The 12351-nt window shown below is 44.1% G+C and overlaps 1 protein-coding gene across 1 annotated transcript in view; it reads left to right on the forward strand.

Moving 5' to 3' along the window:
- The window catches only part of CCDC197 (coiled-coil domain containing 197), a 47773-nt gene that overhangs the window by 12835 nt on the left and 22587 nt on the right, over positions 1–12351 (forward strand). Inside the window, exons 2-5 of the mRNA XM_032772590.2 lie at positions 4265–4459; positions 8870–8915; positions 10922–11098; positions 11723–11880. Of these exons, the coding sequence (XP_032628481.1) occupies positions 4350–4459; positions 8870–8915; positions 10922–11098; positions 11723–11880 (491 nt within the window). The 5' untranslated portion in view covers positions 4265–4349. The remainder of the gene's footprint in view (positions 1–4264; positions 4460–8869; positions 8916–10921; positions 11099–11722; positions 11881–12351) is intronic.

Genomic DNA, 12351 nt, shown 5'->3' on the forward strand with positions numbered 1-12351 from the left:
CTAGCATATATATAGCTGCCCCTGGAAATTTCCACTACATGCATCTGACGAAGTGGGTATTCACCCACGAAAGCCCATGCTCCAAAACGTTTGTTAGTCTATAAGGTGCCACAGGATTCTCTGCTGCTTTTATAGATGCCACAGACAGCAGTATGAGTGACACTTCTATCATCCACCATCCGTCTATCCATTTGTGGTATTTTAAGGCACCTATTCCTATCATCTTGGTACTTAAAAATTGTTCCTTCTAAGTCAATATTTAGCCAATGGCTCTGCTTCATGCTGAGGGTCCCTTTGCTCCTAGAAGTACTGGGGTAGATCTGCAGCAGGTGTAAATTGTCTTGGTTTCATTGAAATTGACACTGGCTGAGGATCTGCCCCACGATCTTTAGAAGAAAGATGAAATCTCTGGCCACTTGTGGCGATTAATCAGCCCATGGCACTTTTGCAGGACTAGGGATAAACAATGTGGGTGAATAAATTCTGCTTGCCAACATTCCCTCTGCAGTGTGTGATACATGCATTTTTCTTCACTAACTAAAACCCAGTTGTGTGCTACAGCACAGTTGGTAAAGAATGGCTGCTATGCTCTGTCCCAAAGAAGGCTCAGTTTCAGCAGTGTATGAAGTGGTCCTAGTACATCAGTTTACTCCAGGTATTTCCAAGGCACCCATCACAGTGGTATCTATATATGAGCCCAAGCTCAGCATTTAATAGTGCTTCTTGATGGTGGATGCTTGGGACATATTATGGGTATAAGCAGCAGAGAGTATGAGGTGCTATAAGAACATCAGAGAATGTGGTGATGCAGTGTGTGGAATTTAGTAACTTCCACATGGCTGCTGAGAAGGGAAAGGTTTTTGTTTCAAGGGATTAGAAACTGGATATAGGGACTTTCTAGGTTCCCAGGCCAAATCCAGCCCAGCTCTGGTTGGAAGTGGCTGCCATCTGAAAGCTGTAAAGTAGCCTATGAGAGATAAGTTTGGAGGTCCCAATCTAGGTAGCAATGGATAGATGCTCACATCCCAAAAACCATCACAACTGCACGAATTGGATCTTTTTGGGTGATCTCAGCAGAAAAGCCTGCCTCATATGTAGAGTGGATCTTTCAAGGTCAGAGCTGAAGCACGTTACTATATCACTGAGGGGATGTTTATGTTGTCCGTGCTGTGCCTGTTTTATAGATACTAGAAGACTTAGCTTTTTGGGGCTGTTAGGACAGCACCTTTCATGAGCACTTAAATCATACAAAAATGGCTTTTGTCTTTGTTTAAGTTAAGTAATTTAGTCATGTTTGCATTATCTATCTATCTAACTAATCTAAAGAAGAAGTTTTTCTACATGTATGTTAGCAACAAGAAGGTCAGAGAAAGTGTGGGACCCTTACTGAATGGGGGCAACCTAGTGACAGATGATGTGAAAAAAATTGAAGTACTCTGTGCTTTTTTTGGCTTGGTCTTCACAGACAAGGTCAGCTCCCAGACTGCTGCACTGGGCAGCACAGCATGGGGAGGAGGTGGGATATTCATTCATGCATATATACCAGTCCATTGTAGTATACAAGCATCTCATGATCACTAGCAGGGACTGAACCTTGGGTCTTTAGCACCAAAAAACACAAGCTGCCTTGTACTGTATTTCTGAATCCTGAAGCTGTGAACAAGCAGCAAGATGTTGTAGTTGCTGAGGCCAGCCAGTAGAGGGAGACATTATCACATTTATTAAGCCAGTTTACCACACCTTGCACACAAATTGCGTAATGTATAAAATGATTGGGAAGTCAAACACTGAGTGCTTTGTTTCAATCTGTAGAGGAAATGTGTAGCTATGTTTCATAATTACAAACCTTCCTAAGAAGCTCCACTTCCTGCATACAAGGACTATGATGAATATGCTAACAATATCTCACTGAGGCAGCCTGGATAGAGACCCATTAATGTTACAGCAGCACCTCCTTATCCACATTTTTCATTTTGCAGTGTATAATCAGAACCAAAGCTCTTTTGTTATAAAAAGAAAATCCCTCAATATTTTAAATCAGGATAAAAACATGTTATTGGTTCAGTGTTTAGGTGGGCTGGAATGTTTCACAATCAAGTCTATTTGCTTTTGATTTAAAAGAAAAAACAAGCAACGAAAAAGATGTAACAGAAACCATTGGAGCCTTTCGAGGACACTGAACCCTGGCATGTGACATGAGCATTGCCTTTTGTAACCTTAACCCATCCCACATGTCTGGAGTCAGTAATAAAGATCAGTACAGCACTGCTGGGTTTCACACCTGTGTTACAGACCATTAGGGCCAAATTTTGCTTTCAGTTACATTAGTGCAGTTCCTGTGAAATTAGTGGGGTTGCGCTAGAGTAACTGAACAATATTTGGTCTACAGAGTGCATAGAAGATCAATGGAAATAAAACTAGTCTCCTTTTGATTAACTAGAAGTTACATACATAAATATTCAAAATAAGAATAGCCTCCTAACCATTGACAGTTTTTTTCTGAGCAAAGTGACAGAAGTGATGAAGGAAATAGGTATTTTCTACTTTTAGATCTCACCCTCCCCCCCAGATTCGTGGAACAGATTCTTCACCCCACCTGAGTTCTGCTTGGATGCAGTGGAGGATGTTGGTTCCAGGATCCTGAGCTGCCCAGCACAAGTTAAAGTGACATAAGAGTAGTCACATTGGGATGGCAACTGGCCCAGGAGCCACCTCTGCCAGCTTTCTGTTGGTGGAAAATTCCCCTGCCCAGGTAGAATTTGTCACTATCTATTTCCAGGTGCTTTTAGTCAACTTGCACTATGCACACTTATATGATGAAAAGTGTATGGAGTGGACCAGAGAATGTATCCCTCTATCATTAGAAGTGTTTATCAGAATTATTGGGCCAGTTCCTATGTTGATTTAAAAGAGCTTCTCTCTCCATTCATTTCAACTATTCCTATTTACCCAAGCTGAAGATCTAGCCCAGTGTCTTTGGACCCAGAAAGTATTTAAGAGAGAAGCTCACAGCTTCTTCCAAAGGGCTTTGGAAACTGTGTTTAAAATCTTACATAACACAATGTACAAATGACATACACTGACTAGTCATGTGATGTTCTAGTGACATTTTCTGTACTTTTCTTTAAAAAAATCCAGACTACAAACTAGATCTAGTAAGAGAAAAACAATAGATTTCAGGCTCCTCGTGATTTAAAAAAGAATTGTGCAGGGGATCAAGGGAACAGGAGATGGAGCCTTTAACCACAGAGGTTGACGGTTTGAATTCAACAAAGGTTGATGGATATTGTGCAAGATATATGATCTTATGGTTGTATGCGGTTGTGATGTAGTATGAATTGTACAGATGTCCTCTTGACAAAAATCATCATCCAGATTAAACGCACTGTAAGCATCTCAGAAAGACCCCCGCCTGCTGCCTCAAAAAACCCCAAACATCATGTTGACTGAGCCTCCTTACTCCTAGATGGGTTCCCAGTGTTTGGGGGCAAGAGTGAGGGTGGTTCCCAAACTTGCACAGCCACAGCCTGCTCTGTGGAAAGGGAACTTCAGTGCCCAAGTCTTAGGCCAGTATCAACTCATTAGGAGTTTGAGAGGTTTAAAACAGAGATATGCTGCAAAGGGATTGGAAACTGCCGGGAAAGGACAGAATTAGGCAAACCAAACAGCTTCTAAAAGCTCAAACAAATATCACCCCAAACTTCCATTTTCAATGTTTGTATCCTTAAAGTATTGAGGACTTGCTTTTATTTTTCCTTTATTTCAGTGCATCTGGACCGGGCTCTTTTACTGCAGATATCAGGAGGGGGAGGGGGTGTTTTCCTTTTTCAATTGCAATAAAAAATAGGGTGTTTTAATGAGATTGTCGTGCATACCTATGCAGCGGAGCTGTTCCCCGGGCAAGCAAAGCCCAGCCAGCCACCCTCAGCGAAGAACTCTCCCTGCACCGAGGCCCTGATCCACTTGTCCCGCGTTCTCTTTTAGAACGCAGCCCAGGGTTGCTAGGGAAACGCCGAAGGAGGCCGGCTACTGAAAGGTAACTGTAGCAACAGCAAACTCACCTCCTCCCTCTTTTTTCCCCCCGCTCTCCCGCCAGCCTTCCCCGGACTTTTGTGCGTGAGCTCTGCAAGAGCTTTGCAACACATTCTGAAGTTGCTACTAAAATAGATTGCTCTGCATCTCTCGTGCAGTTAAAACAATACACTTCTAATTGCTTTGTTCTAAGCAAACTCTTACAAACTCTGTTGCAAACTCCCTTCTGCAGAAGGAGAACAGCACTGCAACGCACATGGCTTGTGTATGAAGTATTGCAGGTAGGGAAAGTCGTCAGTTAGATCCCCGAGCTCATCATGAATGACCTGGAGTCCCTGGCAGTGCCAAGGAACGACCATCCTAGATACTCACTGCAGCTGGAAAACAGGAGGAGGAACGTTTTTGTAACCCAGTTAGAGGAATACAGGTAGGTGATGTCACTTGCGCTCACGTTTTATTTCGTTGAATCTAAAGTCTAAAAGGGGAGTGTTAAAGTGAATGTGCCTGTGAGACCTGAGGTTCAGAAATTGAACTCCCCTTTCCCTGTGTGTTTCTAGACATTTAGAATAAGAGAACAGATTGATTAGTATTGAAGTAGCCTTTATGGTAGACATATAAAAATAGCTCCCTCCCCTGGTGATCTGCCTTGACTGTGGAGTTTGTGTCTCAGAGGCTGAGCTATCTCAGATGATGCTTTTAGGCTGGACAGTTTAGTCAGATTGAAGCCATCTCTATTTCGACTATAAAATTATTGTTTGCAACATCTGAATGTGTCCATGTATTGTATCTGAATCCATCTTGCAAACCCAGAATAGGGTAGAAGACAGCAGGGCAGTTAATCATTTAAACTTACAAGGTATAGAAGATAGTATGGAATCTATTAAAAAAAAACAAAACACCATGCATAATGTGACTCATATGCACAATTGGCAAACTCAGCCCTGGAAAAGTCCAGGACAAATCTGGGAAACTGAATATGTGCAGCAGCAGCTGCATATGTGTGTCCTGTTAATCTGTCTAGTTTGCTGTTTGTAATGTGGCCATTACTGTGGTTTCTGTTTGCTAACATACTGTACTTGTGATGTAAGTATGAATCTACCATATGTGGTTGACTTGCTGGCTATGTAAAAAGTCATGAGAGGTCAAGGAGGCACATGAGGGAGGGATAGCTCAGTGGTTTGAGCATTGGCCTGCTAAACCCAGAATTGTGAGCTCAATCCTTGAGGGGGCCACTTAGGGATCTGGGGCAAAAATGCAACCTGCTAGTGAAGGCGGGGGGCTGGACTCAATGACTGCTCCCTTCCAGTTTTAGGAGATTGGTATATCTCCAATTATTATTTTATTTATATTATTTATTTTGGCAGCCATTTCTTTTTTTATAAAACATCTTTTCAAAAGAATAAGTAACATACTAGACATGCCCATTAGTTCTAATTGTGCACATTTAAGGGCCATCTCTAGAGTTTTATAGCACCCAGGACCAGGGGTGAAAGTAACTTAAAGGTCTTGCTAGTACTCCAGAGTCCTGCGGAGGGGGAGGGGCCTCAACCAGAAGAATCGTGGCCTCTGTCGGAAGAGGTGGGGCCTTTAGATCCCAGGGCTTTTAAATCAGGATTTAAAGGGCTTGGGGATTCAGCTGAAGCTAGGGGCTGGACCCTTTAAATCATCCCCAGAGCTCCCAGCTGCAGAGGCAGCTGGGAGCCCTGGGGTTTGGGCAGGGGTGAAAGTAATTTACATTTCTTACTCATATGGTCCAATCGCAAGCAACCAACCTCTTCTACATACTTCATGGATTCCTCTCATTGCATGACATAGATAGAGAAAATAAAGCTACTGTTACTACTACCAGTACTGTCTGTAATAAAACTTTACTATTGGAATAAGCCTGAAAAAGTGAAAACTCACTGTCACATTTTTCTCCATGTCTTCCCTCCTCCTCCAGCCAGGCTGCGGACACTAGGCTTTGTGCTTTCTCCCTGCCTGGCACTGAGCAGCAGCTGCAGGGGCTTCTCTCTAGCTTGCAACAGGGAGAGAGAAGCCTGTCTCCTGCATAAGAACAGTTTAAACTCAGCTGTTCCTTGTGTGGTTCAGTAACAAGTCAAAGAGGATTTGCAAGCAGTTTGGACATCACAACCATGATCCTCTGCTGGAGAGGGAATGGGATAGATTTGAACTTGGAAGCGGTTCCTGATTTTGATTGTTTTTTGTGTATAGGAGATCCCGTCATCCCTGGGACAGAGAAGAACTGCCCCTGCCATGGTCACACACACCCTCCTTCCACCCCCCCCCCAACAACAACTGGGCATGAAATTAACAAGGGTGCCAGAAATGGCTTCTAACCCTGGGGGCTGAACTGCACAGGGAACAGCTGAGTTTAAACTGTTGTTATGCAGGCAGCAGCAGCAGGCATCTCAGTCAGTGTCCCTATTGCATGCTAGAGCCTAGTGGAGAACCCCTGCTGGGGCAGGGGAGGAATGCAGAGCCTTGTCTGCAGCCTGGCTGGAGGAGTGGGAGGGAGGAGATGAGAAAGCAATGTGACAGTAAGTTTTCCCCTTCCACCTGCTTTTATTAGCTCTGGATTTAAGCTGTGCAGCCAAATGCTTGTATTTGTTGTGTATATTAGTATTGGAGTGAGATCTCCTCATCCTCGGGGCAGACAAGTACTGCCCCTGCCATGGTCAAACACACCCTCCCCACTCCCCCAGCTACTGTGAGTGAAATTTACAATGATGCCAGAAACCACTCCTAACCCCCAGGGCTGAACCACTCAGGGAACAGCTGAGTTTAAACTATTCTTATGCAGGGGGCAGGCTTCTCCCTGCCTCACCCAGTCTCCTTCTCTTACCGGTCCTCCATACCGACCCGTACCGGCTTACTTTCATCTCTGCCCTGGACTCAAAGATTTCAATCCCCAGTAATAGAAGGCTCAAGGTTTCTAACCCTCATGACCACAAACAAACCAAAATGGAAAATGGTAACTTGAGACATTTTGCAGTGGGATTAATCTTGTAATGGAAACTTAAATTCTTTTTCCAGTTCTGCCTGACTTCGTGGCCAGGGGCAGGTCACCAACTGCAAATGTTTCAGTTTTCATATTTGTAAAACAAATAACATTTATCTGTCCAGGTACTTATCTGAACATTTGATAATACTTCTGTATGTCCTACGGTGTTTTGAGAGCACTAAATTAATCTTTTATTTAGTGATTAACTAAGGACACCAGGACAAACTTCTAGTCTTAAGAGAAGTGCCAGGAAACCTTTAATGTGCACACAAGAGGTCTCTTTCAGAGTCTCTCACACTATAAAGAGCACTGAACACAATTTATTGGCCACAGAAAGATGAAGTGAGTCTACCCTATTGGGATTTGAACATTTAAGTTTTAAGTTTTGGATTTAAGTTTTATTAATGACCTTGGCACAAAAAGTAGAAGTGTGCTAATGAAATTTGCTGATGATACAAAGTTGAGAGGCATCGTCAATACAGAGGAGGATCGGAATATTATACAGGAAGATCTGGATGATCTTGAAGACTAGTAACAGAAATGGGATGAAAGTCAATAGTACAAAATGCAAGGTCATGCATTTAGGGTCTAATAATAAGAATTTCTGCTAAGAGCTTATCAATTGGAAACAAAAAAAGAAAGGAGACTTGGGTGTGAGGGTCGATTATAGAATGACTGGCCATCAATGTGATGCAACTGTGAAAAATGCAAATGCACTCCTAGGATGTATTAGGGAAGGCATTTCCAGTAGAGATAGAGAAATATTAATGCCATTGTACAAGGCATTTATAGGACCTCCGATGGAATACTTTGTACAGTTCTTGTCACCCATGTTCAAGAAAGATGAATTTAAAGTGGAGCAGGTGCTGATTAGGGGAATGGAGGGCCTATCTTATGAGAAGAGGCTGGAAGAGCTTGATTTGTTTAGCCTAGCAAAAAGAAGGCTTGGGGGGGGGGTTATGAGTGCTCTGTATAATTACATTGGGGGTAAATACCAGGGAATATGAAGTGCTATTTAGGCTAATGGATAATACTGTCACAAGAACAAGTGGATATAAACTGGCCATGAAAAAATTCAGGCTGGAAATTAGAAGAAGGTTTCTAAACATCTAAGTGGGGAGGTTCTGGAACAATCTCCCAATAGGAATTGTGGGGACAAATAACTTAATTCTCTTTAAGAGAGAGCTGGACAAATTTGAGTACAATTGTATGAGGGAGTTGCTTGTGTTTGGAGAAGGGGCAGGGCTCTATAGCCCTGGGACTCACTTCTAGTTTATACAGGGATGGCTGTGACTGGAGATGGTTCGATGGTGAGGTGGGCCAGGGCTCTGAGAGGGCACTGAGCATTCTCTCTCTCAGGTGCTTGGCTGGCTGGTTCTTGCTCATGTGCTCAGAGTCTAACTGATCTCCATGTGTGGGGTCGGGAAGGAATTTTCCTCCAGGTCAGATTGGCAGTGACGTTGGGAGGTTTTCGCCTTCCTCTACAGCATGTGGGTGCAGGTCACTTGCCAGCTACACCTGGGTCCATCTCACTTAATCAGTTCCCTGCCATGGCAGAGGGTTGGACATTGGTGCACCAATCCTTCCTATTCTTAGCCTGTGGCACACAATAGTCTGATCTCTTGTGGGTCTTATTTAATTTGGTCTCATTTTCTTTGTTGGGTTTAGTGTGTGGGTGCTGGGTGGTGTTGGTGGCCTGTGATATACAGGAGAACACACTTGACAATCTAGTGTGGTCCCTTCTGGCCTTAAACTCTATCACTCTGATCTGGCCTGTCAAAAAGATGTCCTTAATTCTCTCCATGTAAAGGTGACTCTCATTTGTTTTCCCAGGGAAGAAGAGGATAAAGATGTTACTCGTATCCCTATCATCAGCGAGGTTAGATGTGGGGTTTTTTGGATTCTCCTTTTGTGTCTGTGTGTCACAGGGAACATAGTTCAAGAGCTTCCCCTTCAACAGGGTGCTGTGTATGAGTCATCAAGACTCAGATCACCTGTGTCTGTCTATATGGGAATGGTATGGCCCTCACTGGTGTAGGATCTGAGTTTGGTGGCTGGATAGGTGCGCAGGGCCTCCTTAGGCATACGCGGCTGCGTAGGGCACCTGAAAATTTGGGCACCACCGGGACCATAGGCGACGACTTCTCATCTTGCCCGGGGTTGCTGGACCGCCTCCCTCCACTCCAGGCCCTGCCCCTACTCCACCCCTTCCTCCAAGCCCCTGCCCCACCTGTTCCTGCCCCTGCTCCATCCCTGTTTCGCCTCTTTCCCACCTCCTTCCCTGAATGCACCCATTCCCGCTCTTTCCCTTCCCTCTCGGAGCTTGAATGCCACAAATCAGCTGTTCACGGCACTCCAGAAGCACTGGGAGGGAGGGGGAGGAGTTGGTCAGTGCTGGGCCACTGGTGCGCGAGAGGCGTGGGGGGAGGGAGGGTTGAGGGGAAGAGCTTGGTGCCAGTTCCCCATTGGTGCTTCAGTCCCAGAGCACCCACCCACGGAGTCCACAGCTACAACCGGGACAGTAGGTAAGAGCAGGTCGGGTCCCGCACACTCAGTGCACGCTGTAGTCTCCTTACTAGGCAGAAGGCAGGGGCCGTGTTCACAGAGCTGAATGTGCCAGTGCAGGGGAACCAGCTGCACTGGCATAGATGCACCAGTATTGGGGCACCAATATTGACAAAGCCAAATATGCCAGCATAGGGGCACCAGTTTAATAATACTGCGTAAAGCCCCATAAATCCTAAGGACGGCTCTGTAGGTGAGACCATGGAACCCTTTTCCTCAGGAAAATTACCTCAGCGCCACGTATCAGTTGCTGAGGTAATGTGATGACATAGTTGCAGAAAGTTCCTTGAAAGGATGCTGCAGACAGCTCATACAAGAGCTCTGTTCAGCTGTGGGCCTCTCAACCCTGACCAAGCCACGTCATTCTTTATATGGGGGATTTCTTTTGCAAAAACACCTCAGTGCTCTTTTTCATACACAAACAAATACGAGAGGCCCCTTAACAAAGAGCATTAACAAACCAGTGTGGGCACCAAGCAGGAAAAATATATTCTGATAAGGAAATAAATTTCAGCTTCAAGCTTCCAACTACCATGGGCCCAATCCTGACATCTTTAGTTAGGAAGACTCCCACTGACCTGAATGGGAACCTTGCTGTGAACCTCAGTAGAAAGTAGAGCAGGCTTTTAGTAAGGGCTTCAGGACTGGGCTAAGAAAAAGTCAAAGACAAAACCTCCTGAGGGTTTTAGTGACACCGGCTAATCACTTCTTTGTAGTTGGGATGTCCTGTCACATCTTAACACCATAACAGCATCTTCTGAAGCATCTTATCCAACATGGTAAATTCTGATTCTTCTCTCATTTACCCCAGTCTAATTCCATTAACCAAGATGAAGTTATTCTTGAGTTATGCCAGTGGAGAATCAGGTCCTGTGCACATTGCATTACCATCAAGACTGGATTGTAGAAAATGTTGCCTGTGAGGAAATAAATACAGCCCAGCTGATATTAAGCCCCTGCACTGATATATAGTTTATGTCCCTCTGTATGAATTCTTTTGTCACACCATGGTCACATTTGGCAGATTGAGAGCTCTGGGCTACTGTCTGCTCTCAGTGCAGTCAAGGGGAGCTCTGCCATTTGCCTTAATAGGATCGGGACTTGGCCTTAAAACTGCAGCATTCATGTTCTTGTTTGAATCTTTGTTTTCTTATTTTAATGTATACCTTGAGGGCAAGGGAATAAAAATGATTATGTTGGTTAGTACTTTAAGACAAAAAGTAATGATGCACTGAATTTGTTTTTATGCAAGACCCATGGGAACATCACAGGAATTTGTTATGTGCCTCTACTGATTTGAAAACCCACTTCCACTTGTAGGCCCCCAGCAAGATTCTTGAGACTGATGCAAACTCTTTGCAAAAAACCTTGGTTCTGAAGAAAGAGGTTGAAGTTGATCGTATCACAGCAGAGCTGATTGCTAAGAGGCAGGAATTTAAAGAGCGGATGGAAGCTGTAGCTCAGCGGAGAGCACAATTTGCCAAAAAGCAGCAGGATGTAAGCATCATTTCCCATCTGTGTTATGATAAGAGAGCACTTAGGGTCCCTGAGGAGTTAGTCCTGGTCTTTTCACATTCCCAGGACTCTGCTCTGGTGGTTTCCATATCTGCACACTTGCTTCTGGGCCTGGTGCAGTGCAGTCAATGGTGCGTTTGAGTGCTTGGCAGAGTCATGTTGGAGCAGGCAAGAGCTGCAGCCTGGTACGCTTTTTCCCAAGTGAGAGCAGTGTGCTCTCCTTCGCTCTCTTTGTCTGATCATACTCACAGTGATAAGAATGACTTTCAGATTCCTCCATCAGCATTGGGTTGATCCTGAAGGCCTCCATAGACTGACAGTGCTCCCCTCTGCTTATGCAGCAAAACATGTCGGGCTAAATTCAGCAGTGACACAAATGTTGGTGTCAGGTACCTAGTGGGGACCTGATTCTTCATCCTACAGGAATATAAATGGAAACAAACCTGGGTCTTGGTAGATTTGTAAAACTTTAGTTTAACAAGGATCAGCAAGCAGAACATGCACACCTTTCATTGATTTTACACAAAGTCCCTCCCCTGAATGGAGTATTGCCCTGGTTTATTAAATATGTCATCTTTTTTTTCGTTTTTTTTCTTTTTTTGCCAGAGCAGGAATCAAGCTCTTAAATTTGACAAGTTTCTTAAAGAAAGTGATGTGAAGAGGAGGCGTTCACTCCAGAAATACCAAGCAGAAGTAAAAATAAATGAAATAAAACAGAGGGAGATAGATAAATTGGTAGCAGAACTTGAAAAACTCAAAGTCAGGTATGCAACAGACCCATCTAGGTTATCTAAAAAGTTCATGTACCACCACCCACTTAAAGAATTTTACTATATCATTTTGCATGTGTCTTTCTAACCTGTGTTTGTGGCTTAGAAACCTAAACTTCAGGTTTGCATTGTAGTAATCTAGACCCTGAAAGTTCAAATACTAGCAGGATCAACTCAGTTTCAGATTTCTCAGGTTGATAACTTACATTCCACGCAATCTATGGAGTGGTAAAACCTTCAGAACAGAGCTAACCCCCCAGATTTGAACATGTACACATTTTGTGAAAGCTTAAATCAGAAAGTCCAGACCTTTAAGAACACAAGAATAGTCATACTGGGTCAGACCAATTGTTCATCTAGCCCAAAATTTTGACTTCTGTTGTCATTGGCAGAGGGAATGAACAGAACAGGGTAATTAGGGAGTGATCCATGCCCTGTCTTCCAGTCCCAGCTTCTGGCAGTCAG

Source organism: Chelonoidis abingdonii, chromosome 4, assembly GCF_003597395.2.
Source record: "Chelonoidis abingdonii isolate Lonesome George chromosome 4, CheloAbing_2.0, whole genome shotgun sequence".
NCBI lineage: Eukaryota > Metazoa > Chordata > Testudines > Testudinidae > Chelonoidis > Chelonoidis abingdonii.